The 14,184-nt window shown below is 35.9% G+C and overlaps 2 protein-coding genes across 3 annotated transcripts; one reads left to right on the top strand and one right to left on the bottom strand.

Annotated features, from left to right (window-relative positions):
• LOC143458699 (zinc finger MYM-type protein 3-like) lies at nucleotides 1-3,554 on the bottom strand. Its single transcript, XM_076955550.1, has one exon. It carries the CDS (start codon nucleotides 3,225-3,227, stop codon nucleotides 510-512), a length of 2,718 nt encoding a protein of 905 aa, XP_076811665.1. The 5' UTR covers nucleotides 3,228-3,554; the 3' UTR covers nucleotides 1-509.
• A 562-nt stretch (nucleotides 3,555-4,116) lies between these two features.
• On the top strand, nucleotides 4,117-14,126 carry LOC143459389 (uncharacterized). 2 transcript variants are annotated; one of them, XM_076956526.1, is made up of 21 exons: nucleotides 4,117-4,211; nucleotides 5,217-5,315; nucleotides 5,445-5,564; nucleotides 6,083-6,205; nucleotides 6,339-6,462; nucleotides 6,751-6,852; nucleotides 6,980-7,052; nucleotides 7,244-7,472; nucleotides 7,540-7,687; nucleotides 7,831-8,007; nucleotides 8,142-8,207; nucleotides 8,754-8,888; nucleotides 9,006-9,135; nucleotides 10,174-10,349; nucleotides 10,453-10,522; nucleotides 10,830-10,993; nucleotides 11,285-11,489; nucleotides 11,703-11,905; nucleotides 12,616-12,742; nucleotides 12,819-12,936; nucleotides 13,337-14,126. In XM_076956526.1, the coding sequence occupies exons 1-21, from the start codon at nucleotides 4,167-4,169 to the stop codon at nucleotides 13,886-13,888; spliced, it is 3,186 nt and encodes a 1,061-aa protein (XP_076812641.1). In that variant the 5' UTR covers nucleotides 4,117-4,166; the 3' UTR covers nucleotides 13,889-14,126. The 2 variants fall into 2 exon arrangements, with proteins under 2 accessions (XP_076812641.1, XP_076812642.1); XM_076956527.1 differs by having other exon boundaries at nucleotides 4,118-4,211; nucleotides 10,174-10,247.
• The last annotated feature ends 58 nt before the right edge of the window (nucleotides 14,127-14,184 follow it).

The raw sequence follows: 14,184 nt of genomic DNA, 5'->3' as shown, positions 1-14,184 counted from the left end.
TCTAGTAAAAACAAACTCGGCCAAAGGTAATTGATGATTATTGTTTAGGTAAAAGTATGCTTTTCATCAAATATATATGGCACCAAAATAATTGATTAAGCAGCATAATAAAATATAAAACAAATGATATCTAATTGGCAGTGTACTGCAAGGAAAATTAATAGCCTATATGCACACTTTAAAAAACAGTGAAATACAACCGACTGGCAAATAAAAAACAATACTTGGTGAAGTTACATGGAAGTGAAATTGAAAACACTTGGTTGGGAACACAAAACTAAGCTAATTGTAGATCAAAAGTTTACAAATGAAATAGAATTTGTCTAAAATTAGCAAAAACACTGGTTTTGGCGTTCATCCTTAAACCTCAGTTTTTGACGTAATGGAGCCGTAGCAATGGTATCAATGAGCTTCGGAGCTGGAGCTAATTTATGATAAAAGAGAGCTCCGGAGCTGGAGCAATTTAACATTTACGCCTGCTCCAAAGCCCTGCCTGAAACTAACTTTTTTTAAGTCTTATGATAAATATCGTTCACAAGTAAAACTCTTGCAAGCATTTTGTGTATGTCATCGGAAGAAAGTTTGGTTTCACTAAACCAGATTGGAGATTCAGGAATACAACAACTCTCTTGTTGAAGGTATAAATGTTGAATAGTAGATGCTTTAATTGTTGAAGGGCACTTAGACAGATAAAATTCAAATAAGCGCACAGGACATCGTAATTGATTTTGTTGGTTTTCTTTAATCATCAATTTGGCTAAATGGTTTGGTGATTTTGCTTTTACTTTGGTCACTGAAATTCTTCCAGGTGTTTTTACAGTCTTCACATACCGATAACAAACCTTATTCTTGTGGGATGTTCTTGATTGCATAAGAATTTGTTTTTGGATATTTCCAAAAATCAACGAACGATGCTCATCAACAGTGCGAAGCAAAAATTCCTTAGTTATAAAATATATCACTGTAAACAGCAAAGTTTGTGGTGAATGAGCACCAAGATGGCTGCACTCCCATAGATGCTCTTCACATACTTTGCTTGAGTGGCCCCATTGTTGCACATCTAAAAACCTTGAGTCCTTACTAATATATTCATAAAATTTATCTTGAAATCCTCTATACATAACATCTGCAAATATGTTGTCATCACGATTTAGCTTTTTAGAATATAATTGTATCCCAAGCAAAATGTAAAAAACGTGGTCTGGTGGATAACTGGTACCATCATAATCTTTTACAGTGCTGATAAAGTTTGAAAGAAGTGAGTTTATTTCATATGGGAGACAATGTATAATATTATCTAAACTTGTTTTTACTTCATTTTGCTCCATCCACCTTCTCAACATTAAAATACCATATTCTGCAAAGGTGTTTTCAGAAATAATAATCTGCAGAGTTTCATTGGTCTTATGCTTTTTTGTTGGTGGTTCTTTGATACAGTCTTCAAGTTCCGAAATCACATTCAGTGTACTATCAGGTATGTCGTAGGCAGTGCCCATTTCCACATCATCATTAGCAACCAATACATCACAATTTGCAGTCAACTGATCTTTCTCAGTATTACTTGGTATCACAGAATTGCTGCAAGCATCAGATTCGCTGACTACTTCTTGCGTTAAATTCATCTCAAAATCTACATTTTTCATGCGTTCAGTTTGAGCCACTGCTTCGGCCATCATTATCAGATCAGCCTCCAGGGGGTTTGTTGGAACACTTGCCTTGATCTCTTCTATTGTATTTAGAATATCATTGACATTATTTAACAATGTTGGTATAAATACAGGGACTGCCACAGGAATCGGTATTGGAAATGGAACAGGAGCATAATCTGTATACATTTTAACAGGACATGGAACATAAACTGGTACAGGCAGCAAGCAGACATCCCTGCTTTTATCAGTTTGAGTTTGGGCATCAACAGTTTTGCAAGAGCACTCAACTTGACTGGCCTTGTCATGCTGATATGGCTTACACATAATAGATTTATTTTTAAATTTTATTCCATTTGAACAATCAGCGAGAGATTTGGTTAGCTTAGAATCAGTTCTATTAGCTCTTATAATTTCTCTAGGCACATTCAGTGAGCCTTTAGGCATGCTGCAGTTTTTGTTTACAAGAACAAAACGCTTGCCAGAGCTGTCAGTTACTGTTGTAAATGAAGGTGTTACAAGATCAGTTGGTACAATATTACTTCTTTCTCCATGAGCAATGCTGCGGACATCACTGATAATGAAGTCTCCTTTGCTTTGATTATTTGTAAATGATGTAGTGACTTCAGTTGTCTGCTGTTTCATGCAGCCTTGATACTGCTTTACACATTTGGATGAACAAAATCCCTTCACTGTTTTGTCAGATTTATGAGAGAAGTATGTCATCGTTCCTGTTACTCCACATGTTTCACATTTTGTCATGGCAATCAGACGACTTTCCTTAACTCGGAAATTGTTCAAACAGTCCAAGGAGCAAAAGTAAGTAGTTTCCCCACTACTTTCAACACGTTCAATCATCTGAAAATTTGTTCTGGTTTTCAAGCACCAGTTGCAAGGACACATCTTGGTGTGCATTTTTTTGTACTGCATCAAACAAACACTGTTGCAAAAAATGTTTGCCTTGCCTTCGTGCTGCATATATTGTTGCCCTTTGTTCACATCAGGTAGTTGAGCACAGCATTGATTACAATATTTCATCTCCAAATCATGCTGAGTTTTGTAGGCATGGAAACACTTTTTTGAACAAAACCTTTGATATCCTATTTTAAAACATGACAACGTATGCCAGTTGTTGCACACACAGCACTTAGCTCTGTTCTCAATTGGATAAGATTTTGTGTCACAAGATGAATCCCTTTGGTTTACTGAGAGTGTAGTTTTTTCTAGTGGAACTTTTTCTGAGCACAAAGCTGAACATTTTTCTGAGCAAAATTCTTTAAAAACACCTGTAGAAGATTCCAATATCACACTATTTTTAACATGTTGCAAATCCTTGCCACAGCTGATGCATATTTTTTTGCACACCATAAAGGCATCTTTACAGGAAGTTGAACAGAAGGTGTTTTGAACAGCTGCGTTTTTAAGTTTTATAGCTGGGCCATTTCGAGCAAAGAAAACTTCACAATAATCGCAAACATGAGTCAATTGGCTAAGTTGGTTGCTAGTAGATATTTTTACAACACTGTTAATGCAGTCATCCTCTTCACCAGAAAATTGAGATTTACAAACCTTTTTTTCCATTTTACGTGCTAAAAGTGTCTTTACTGAAGTAGGTATGGCACAAGATTTTTCTTTAATAATACGTGACTAAATCAATCAGAACTCCATCGTACTACTGTGCTACACCAGCCATGGTGTTGCTTTTATGCTTACAGCTGCTTAGGGTTTTGTGCAATTACACAAGTTTTTGTGAACAAAAACAGTTTCAGAGTAAGCTTTTGCTTTGCGTATATAAATGCAAAGAGCTTAGCTCAGAACCAGGCAATGTATCACAAGTCGTTTGTTGAAATGCCTCAATTATTAAATGTAAACAAAACACGTGCTCTACATCCACATTTCAGAACCAATTCAAAAACAACTTTGCTGCATTGCGTATTGCGGTTAACGCTTGACTAATTTCATAACATGTGATATAAAAATTAACCAAGCGTGACCATGGCCAGTCGCTATTGTTGAGAAAAATACATCATGTTGTTAATTTAGTTACGGAAAAATTTGATTTTGGAGTTGAATTTATCTTTCTTTCTAACTTAGCTATAATTCTTTTTTGTACCTATCTTTGAACTTAGCTCCATAATTTTGTAGCAGGAAGGATTTACTTCGTTCAAATACCTATAATGTGTCAATGCAGCAATATTACCTGTAGTATCTATGTGCGCATGTATAAGATTCGAAAATTAAATTGTGGCAACAGATTTACAAATATTTCATATTTTCCAGCTCTTTCATGCATTTCGGTTACTGGAAGCACTTTTAATAATTCTTTCAGCTTGGAGTTATTGAGTAAGATCTATGCGCTCTGTTTCGACCACAAAAGAATTCAACTTATTTAGCTACTTTTAGGAATTTTGGTGTAGCAACACTGGAAAAAGATTGCTTTTTTTCTTGAATTAAGAACATGTTGTTGACAATTATATAGCCAATAAGTGATTGTACACGAAATAAAGATTGTTTGAAGTCATGTCAGAATATGAATCAGATGTTCTAAGCATTTTTAAGGAGAAGGTACAGTGTAAGGTAGAATTTGTGTATGTTATTTATGCTAAGTATTAGGCTACTAGTTAGCCCAATCTTGATAACCTTCAACAGGAGTATTTCCGAGCACATCGAATCGATGTAAAATGTGGATTCTTATTTTAGATAAGCCTTCCATAGTTTGTTTGCGTCAACTTGCCAATTGTTTCCATTTGTGTTTTCAACTAATGTCTGTAAACGAAACCTTAAATAAGTTTATAACTTGTCGTAGCACGTTCTGACTTATGTAGCAATGGCCAATAACTTTAAACTCGTAGCATAGCTCAACTCGCAGATTGTATATTTTGTTAACATACTGAGTTTCACTTACCACCAGAACTGTTCTCAAGCAGCAATTTTTGCATTTTGAATACAACTTTACAGTGTTTACTCCAGATTGGAAAGTTTGCTAAGTGACTGCACGGTGGATTATAGTTAAATGCGTGTACAGTGGCTATTGCTTCATGTTAGTGCACGGGAGATTTCTCACCCAAAAACAGCAAACTTTTCGATCTGGAGTTTACTATAAATCTAACATTTTGAAATACTCCCGTACAAACACTTGCAATTTTTATCATAATTTACTAAAACAAGTACACTATTAAACTAATTATTATCACAATACAAAGAAGTGAAAGTTGTAGAATAAATATCACCATTTGAGGTTTGATGAAAAGTTGCTGGGCACATGCTGACAGTGACATCTGGATACTAAAACAATTGATATTCATGTACTAACACAGCTCTGCTAAGTGCAGTAGGTAGCTGTTCATTATAGGCTGTCACTATTTCAACGCAAAAATCATACCTGGAACCTTTTTTCACATTTTTCTTCACCTTAAATGTTATCACACAGTAAGCTAATCTGTGACAATAAATTTAATTTTAATTAAGCCTAAATAGGTAAAACCATTTTTTGCATGCCAGTTCTCCTTCCTAACCTCCTAATGGTCAGTTTCATCTTTTTAAGCTAATAACAATCCATGTTGTACTAAGATTGAAGAAGCCATGCAGATCATACCAACAATATCCTCTTCAACTCCTCATCCCAATGAGCTTAAATTGTGGATAGATGCACTTCAAGCAGGAAATGATGTAAGATGCAAACTATAGACAATGTGTTTTTATTGCCTTGTACCTATTAGTTTGTCTTTGTGCTCTCTAGTCGTTGAGCTAATTGAATTCAATTTTATAGTCATTTCATTCATATTTTATAAATGGAAGGTACAGTTCAATCTGTCCACTTCAGAAGATGGGATACTTCAGATTACATTAGTTGAACCTGGTGAAAGCAAGCAATCTTTACCTCAAGTGGTTTTAGAAGAACCATGTAGTTCCACAGAGGCAAGAACTTATAATCAATTCTATTGTTTAGTTTGGTGTGATCGATGTTTATGTATGATTGTTTGTGTATGAATGTATGCATGTACAAAGTACAATCCACATCACAGTAACATTTCGCTTAATTATGTAACCATTTGAGTTTTCAAAAATTTGTCACAAATCCTGGACTAAAGTTTATCAGTAAATTGTTAGCTACGATCATTGAAACATTTGAATTGGTCTTATGTAGAAAATTGGTAAGTAACTTCTGCTCTTATCCCACACCATACCCAGGGAAAAAATGTTTAATGATATTACTTCATTTTAAGACAAACTTGTTTCAATTGCATGTTAAATACCCATGATAAAATAATAATTGTGTTAGCAATCGCTGATTACTCACCATCAAAGCTTCAAGATTAGTTTGCAGTCGCACTTAACTAGGAGATTATTTGATTTTGGAAATCTTCTGTTATCATATTATATAATGCTATATCACGGGTTTGTTCTAGAGATGCTAAACTAACATGTATATTTAGAATTCAGAGGCATCTTTTTCTCAAACACCAGTATTTTTGGAACCAAATAACAATGTAGAAAAAAGTGAAGAAAAAGTGATGGAATGGGGTTTGTTTCAGGAAAAGGGTGACATCATTGCACATGTAAGCGCTAAGTATATTGTTCATACATTTTCTCTTTGCTATTATGTGAAAAACATCACTATCGTTTATGGTTTCACAATGTTTGAAACTGGAAGTTGTGACTTTTATTCATTGGTTTAAACATTCAAAACAGCCTATCACTGACATGGATGATGACTGCCAAGCTGGTCAAAATGACAAAGGTTTTAGCAAATCTTCTTGTTCAAATGACCTTCAAAACAGAATAAACTATGGCAGCAGTGGAAGTCTGATGATGGGTATAAACATTTACAACAATGGTTTTCAATTATACATACCTTTTTTTGAATGCTTATGATTTGAATTTATTAATCTTAATCCTTATTGTAGGTGCTTTAAATTATAATAAATTCAATATCAAATGTTTTTTATGAGCTTTTTATGAATAATTTATTTTGTTATATTTTTAATTATTGGACATAATTATAGATTTATAATGAAAACTGTTCATTTGAATATGGGTGAAAAATGTGCTTTTTACTTTATGTATGTGAGTATGACTTTTTGCATTATGATTTGCTAAATAGGGCAACCAGATTTATCGAAACTGAAGAAAATAAATAATGCTTTGGTAAAACGTGACGCAGATGTTGGAAGAAAAATGAATTCAAATGATCATCCTTACAGTGGTAAAATGTTCATTAACACCATCACACAAATGGGACGTTAAAAATAAAACTAAAATTTAAATAGTTAAAAACAAATTCTCATCAAATAGTTAGCTTTTGCTAATGACTAGATGTGTCTTTTTTTCAGTTAGCAATGATCCAAAATCCACCGTGATAGTTTCAATTATTACTGACGACCTGGATGAACAGCCAAATGTCATGTAAGTTATTTCTTGATTTGTAATACTCCTTATGATAGCTAGGGTGTTTGGGTCACATGGTTTTAATTGTTATGCCTTAAATGAATTTCTGCATGCAATAAAAGGATTATTTCCTGGTAATCTTTGTTAAAAGTGTACAATTTTAACGTTTTGCTGGTCATTACTGACGGAATCTCGTCTTTTTTCTTCAGTAATGCATCAGAAAGTGATGAAAAGCAGCAACCAGTGGTTGTAGATCACACTTGTTTTCCTTGCATCAGAAGAGAGTGGTATACTAAGCCACCTAAAAACCCTGATGATTTAATGGATAACTTCTGTCACATAGATACAAACACAGTTGCTTTGGATTTACGAAACTTTCTCAAGAAGAAGTCTATTTCGCTAGAGAATTTTTCACGTAGTTACTTGAAACGTAGGCAGGTTTGTAGAATAGCTAATATTTGCAGAAACCGTGAGCTTTAAACTTTAAATTTTTTCCTTTGTGCAGGGCACTTTAAGTGATTTGCTCAATCATCCTAAACCATGGAACAGTTTATCCCCAAGAGGCAAAACCATGTACATTAAAATGATGCAATTTTTAAGTGATGGAAACCTAGATATGTCCGTGTATAAGTTAAAGCAAAATTGCTTGGATGGTATGTATTCGTGATGTCTGTATAATTCACAGTCAGATAATATTTACAGCAAAGTTGGCACGTTTGTTTCATGTTTGCTAAATTCTGCAGAGTCTAAAGAAATAAAGGCAAACAACAATAATGGTAATCTTATTGTATTCCAGTGCGACCAGGACGTAATCTACAAACTCTGCCAAAAGAAATAATGAAGATGCTTGCATTACGAAAAGTTCCACCAGAGTTGCTCATTAACACAATTGCCCTTAAAATGCAGCTGGATAAGCGTTATCTCTTAGAGTATTGTGAAAATCAAGTGAAGCAAATAAATGACATTACTGGAGGTGTTTTAACTGTTTCCTGTTTCTATATTTGTTTTAGCAATGTTTGTGCAAATAATTTATATTTAAGAAATATTTCTGAACTTTGGAAACGAGTCTACATTTCATTTTAATGGCTTGATCTTTCACATCTACAGATGATACATTGAAGAATATGGCAGAGTTGGAGTTTGATGAAGTAGGCCAGTCAAGCCATGAGAAAGGTAACAGTTGGTTTAGAATCAGTCCTTCGGAGTTTCTATTCTGAATTAATGCTACGCTATCTCCTCATTCCTTTAAAATGCAGGTACCAGTGTAGTATTAATTTCATTGTGTTAATTACTCAATGCAGAGTGGTAATTTTTGTTACGTCAAGTCAATTAAGTTTAAGTTTCATCCACATCTAAGTCAAGCCAAATAATATTGTGACGCATATCAGGTCAAGTCGATGCTTTTAAATTGTAAGATTTTTGCTTATGTTGCTTTCCACGTTAAGTTGGTTATCATAACGTGATGACTGTTTTAAATGTAGTCTAGTTCATTCTTTTTTTCAGAAACGTATAATGTGGGAAATGGTTGGTTTTGGTTTTTTCTAGTTTTTTGGCTGTGACGTCATGTTCATTTGGCTTGTATTGTTACAACATTGATTAGAAAACACTTCAGAAACAATTTTGTCTGATGATATTTTCAAAGCTGGTTATTATTAAATTTCAGAGGCAAATTTTCTCACTTAGTCCATAAATGTTTTACACTTATAATTTCTGATTCAGGTGAAACAAATAAAAACTCAGAAACAGCTCAAATGAAAACAACTGAGCAAACAACGAGGCCTCGTTATGGTGATAAGCACATATGTCCAGTGTTGGGCTGCGGCAAAATCTTGCGTAACAAGCTGACACTGGATTGTGAGTATTTCATCACATTCTTTGAATTAGTTTCGATATTGTATTCCAACGTTAAGAGTTACACAATTTATTTATAAAAGTTAACTTCGACGGCTGAGTAAGTTTTATTCACTGTAGGTCATTTACTCACACATACTGGCGAAAGGCGACATGAGTGTAGTATGTGCAAAAAAAGGTTTGCCACACTCACCAACTTGAGAGCTCACGAACGACGCCATGAAAACCAGAAAAGCGTTATAAGTAAACGGTAGGTATAAACACAAAAATTGCTTTAAAGTGAGGGGAAAGTCCGAAAACAAGTTGATCATTTTGAAAGAACACTATTAACCGAACATCCTGGTTAAATATTTTTGAAAAATAATTCGTGGCTAGGTAATTAATAATTATTAAGCAAAAGAAAAATTGCAAAAAGTCTCAGTTTTTTGCCTTCATGGTGACGTAGATCAAGACCCTTGTTATGTCATACATTAGCCCAGTGGTTCTCAAACTGAGGTCCGCGAGACAATTTTCTGGGACCGCGAAGCACCTTCCAAAAAAACGGCACTTCTTGCCATCAAGCCAAAAGCTCGAAACCGGTGTGATTCGAATGCGATTCACGATATTAGGGTTGCGTTGTCCAAAACGGAACCAAACATTAATGAACTGGTTGCAAAGAAGCAGGTACACCCGTCACATTGATACCATAAAAACCAACGTGTTGTTTTGTGTTTATTTTTGTTTGATTTTTTAAGGGACCGTGAGGCATTTACAAAATTGCTAGGAGACCGTGGCGTACTTTCTTTTAAAAAAGTTTGAGAACCACTGCATTAGCCGATTTGCTTAACAGCATGCTGCTGCTGCTGTTGCTTTCCTTGCGCGGTAGTCAACTGAAGTCAGAAGTGTTGGTCGTAGGAGTTTAACCTATTTTCAATTAGGCGTCATGTGGAGAAATTAGTAACTTGATGCAATGTAATTGAATAAATTACGATTGTTTTAAGCATAATAAATCCGGTATCTCAACCATTTGCGTCGGTAGAGTTACAGTATCATTTGGACCGCTTAGGCTACTCGTTAAAGCCTTCATTTACGTCACAGTTAAGGCCAACTTTGCGATTTTCTTTTGCTTATAATTACCTCACTTAGAATTATTTTTCAAAAATATTTTACCGGAATATTCAGTAGTGTTTGTTTTGACTTAACTTCATCTTGTTTTTGGACTTGCCCCTCACTTTAAGTAATACTGTACAAGGAAACATTCTAATCTATTTCTTTAATCTGTAATTAATTCCTGGAATCTTTTGTCTAGAGCCCAAAAAGCAGCACTTTTACGAGAGGAATCTGAGCGTAATGATGGAGTTCAAGGCCAGCATCTTAATACAGGTCCATGCTTCGATCGTGTTTTTTCCTTGCAAATCGACGTGTTTTGTTTTTTTAAAACGCGTGTGCAGAACATCTGCGTTATGTGCATTTGGGTATTAGAAGGTAGCAGTTGTAAGTAATTACAGTGCTTGCTGTACGTTGTGCACGTATTTAAAGCTCAGTGACCAAAGTACACCGGCGTGTTAAATAAGGTTCTTTTCTGTAGAGAAGGAAGATTCTAAAAACGCCAACATTTCAACAACCTCAAACATTGTTACACCCATAGATACGACACAGTATGTTGTTATGCTGTAGTGTACACTAACAATTTTGTTGCGCTGGTTCTTCCGTTATGGAACAGTGGAATTAACTTAATTTTTACATTATTTTTTAGTAACAAAAGCGAAATGAGCAAAATTATTATTACATCATTTATGATATTTTTCATATACTGTACACCATAAAAGATATACGTAAACAGTGGAATCAAGTGGATAAAGCTTTTGTTTAGTTGGTTATGGTTAATTTTTTGCGCCTTTTGTTTTCGCTAAGACGACACAGATTCATTTTGGTGAAGTTAAATTCTGTTATTTCTATGAATAGATGTAGTTACGTATGTGGCGTATGCTCAAGTCGATTTTCATCTAGTCTTCTACTGCACAATCACGTGATTAATCGTCATTCGAGCAGAAAAATGCGAGATAGAAAACCTGTTTTCACTTGTGACGTTTGCTCAAAATCAATGAAAACTATGACATCTCTGGCAGGTAAGTAACTGAATTTTCAAAATACAGCAAATTTCTACTTTCAGAAGTTCTTCATTCATCGCAAAGTTAAGTCGTCGTCATTTTAAAGGCCAATTCTAACTTTGTGTTATATAGTTTCCTGGTGTTTGACGTACTGTTATGTCATACATTGCAAGATGCCTATAAAATATATGGTATTGCAGTAGCGGAAAAACATCACATATACGCTAAAAACTGTTATCGTAGTTGGTGTTTAGTAAAATGCTTACTGCTAGTCTCTTTTGTAAATACATGTCGAAACGTTTGTTGCAGTTCATCTTCGCAGCCATAGCGGGCATATGCCCTTTCACTGTCCGGTCTGCAGTAAACGCTTCCGGAGCAAGAGCAATTGCCTGAGGCATACGAAGACGCACAGCCGACAAAGTGTGCACAAATGCCCGCAATGTCCGGCCACTTTTACCGAGGCTGGATCGGTGACAATTCACATGAGAACTCATACGGGAGAGAAACCTTACTCGTAAGTTGTACGCCATCTCATATAATCCCATGTTCCGGCGTTTGACGATCAGAATTTGAAGTGTACACCAACTGCTGCAGGCGTTCGCTTCCGTAACATAATGCATTACATACGACTAAACAACACATCGTTTTATGTCTTTGCAGCTGAATTGCTTTGTCTTCGGTTTTGATTGTTATAATTGATCAACACGCTTTTCATTAATTTGGGCAGTTGTGAAACATGCGGGAAACGATTCTCTCAGCCTGGTCCGCTAACAGCTCATCGTCGTTTGCACACCGGTCATCGACCTTACCTGTGCGAAGTATGTGGTCGCTCTTTCCGGCAGAAAGCTAATCTTCGTTCGCATGAACTACGACACCTTGGAATCCGCAAACATAAATGCGACGATTGCGGTCGCGCGTTTCAATACAGAAGTAAGTTTAACACTAAAATGACTGCGACACTGGATGCGATTATCTTGCTACACAACATAACATCGCAAGGAAACACATGTCATGGTCAACCTGTCTTCACACACAATCGCTCTTCTTCGTTAATTGAACGCGTGCTTGCCAACAAGGCCAAACTTGTGATAAAATTATGTAGCCGAAAGAATTGACTGTATAATCGAAATGTTGAGGCTTACTGTATAGAACCTGTATAACCTATACAAGCCTGTAACGGTGTAACCGAACTAGCTTTCAATTTTCCAGTAAGTTACTTTAAAGTCTGATTCGACCCTCTCCTACATGCTTGCATATTTCTTACCTCATCATACATTTGGCTTGCATGCAAATCGTTTTGTTTGATTATTTAATTACTAAATAAAATACTTTTAAGTTACACCATATTTCAACTCGATTCTCGTCATCTAGTATAGTTCTTTCGTACCACAAAATCGCACTGTGTCGCTGCGCAAGTCATCGAAAATTACGTTTGACTTGCCAATCGCTCGCATCCAGTGTACTGTTACACACATTGTTATGGTTAATATAAAATTACTTCAGTAGTAGTTTTAAAATAGTCGGTACCAAGTCCAAGCCGTATTAATAGTGCCTGCGTTAAGGAAGTAATAACAACGCGCTTAATTTGGCTTAAACTGAATTGTAATATTGACAATACCTGATTGCTTCTTGCACCTTAGATGATTTGACCAGACACATGACAAAGCATACGAGGGGTCGGCCGTATGTATGTAACATCTGTTCGTTCGCTTACACCAGGCTCCAATACTTGAAAGATCACGTACACAAAATCCACGACTTGGCCCCGTAAGTTTTTCTGTCTCCGTTTTTGCCGAAAGAAAATCTGTCAAACTGTTTTCAAAAGTGTGTTGTTCTCGTTTAGGTTTCGTTGCGAGCAGTGCGGCAGTGGATTTCCAACTAAGGAAGCTCGCGACCGTCATATAGCGGCTGAATCTGGTTCTCGATTCCAGCCAACGCATGGCGAAAGTGATATTCGCATGGTGAGTATTCCTTTTAGCGTTAAGTTTACCAGTTTTGTGATGGTTTTGAACTTTAGGTTTGCGATGACTGTGTGAGAAAAGTACAATAAATGCAACAATCATCTGTTAATGATATCTATCAATGTGTATAGTGTAGTTCGCTAAAGTAGATACAAACAAAGAAAAAAGTATATAACATTACATCCCATAATGTAATGTTGTTTGAATAGATCTAAAATAAATTGTAATTCTAGAATAAAAACAGACGTAGAAAATTATGCAAATTATGCGTTTTATTTTTGCAGTAGTGTTTCATATTGCTTTGTTTCTTTCTGTGCAATAAATGGTCAACTTCGACTGTTTTGGCCTTAGCTAGTTCAGCATGTCTTTGACTAATCCAGTAACCCTTAATACAACGCAGGATCTCAGAGAATCGTCAGATGTAACATACGCTCCCTCTTTCTTGCATCTAATATCCAATTCGATCTCTGGCATCAATCCGCTCTCTCCAGAAGCCACTTCTTCCGAAGCAGTTTTAGCTCCATCCGTCAACCTTCTTGCTAACGACTTGGATCCTTCATTTTCCTCGTCTGATGTCACAACATCCTTCGCTGTAGTCCCAAATGAGAACAACACCATTCCCGTTACCTTGGTAACCGGACATTCTATTGTCTTCGCGGATGAAATAGATTCCTCTCTGCTGGACACTGAAGCGACGGGCAGTGGCGGAACAACGGACCATCAAATGGCCATTGTGCCGAAAATGGGCTTAACCGGTCACGATCATAACGCCGGTGATGCAGTTGTTGCTGACGGGATTGACCCAAACATGCAATCCGTGATCGTTGCTAGGGAAGACTGTGACGCAGTGGAAGAAGGGGCCCAATACGTCGTTGTAGGCGTTGCTGATGATATAGAAGGCGTGTCTAACGATCCCAGCCAAACAATTGTACTTCGTAGGACAGATGTGTAGCATTGCATAATACTTGGCAATGTTGTTTCACGATGAGAAATCGTTACTTTGATGGCGTAATTTGGCCGCCATCTCACCGTTCTTCACATAAATACCCCAAATCACTGAACATTAATTTCGGAAAATTAAAATTTAAAACAACCGGAATACATTTTACAGTAGATAAATTTACAGCTTATTCTAATTTCTTTGCAAGTGTATGTCAGTACGTGTATAATAAACTGTGTACAACTTCAAACGTACAACTGTGTACAACTTCACTTTAACTGTGTTAAACTTTGAACAACATGTTCTCT

The sequence above is a fragment of the Clavelina lepadiformis genome, chromosome 5 (assembly GCF_947623445.1).
Source record: "Clavelina lepadiformis chromosome 5, kaClaLepa1.1, whole genome shotgun sequence".
NCBI lineage: Eukaryota > Metazoa > Chordata > Ascidiacea > Aplousobranchia > Clavelinidae > Clavelina > Clavelina lepadiformis.
This window is presented reverse-complemented; position numbering and strand designations above follow the sequence as displayed.

Coding starts and splice junctions, on each gene's coding strand:
- LOC143458699 (XM_076955550.1), bottom strand. CDS start 3,227: ATGGAAAAAAAGGTTTGTAAATCTCAATTTTCTGGTGAAGAGGATGAC.
- LOC143459389 (XM_076956526.1), top strand. CDS start 4,167: ATGTCAGAATATGAATCAGATGTTCTAAGCATTTTTAAGGAGAAG. Junction 5,316..5,444: donor CACTTCAAGCAGGAAATGAT/GTAAGATGCAAA, acceptor TATAAATGGAAG/GTACAGTTCAATCTGTCCAC. Junction 8,889..9,005: donor TAACAAGCTGACACTGGATT/GTGAGTATTTCA, acceptor TATTCACTGTAG/GTCATTTACTCACACATACT.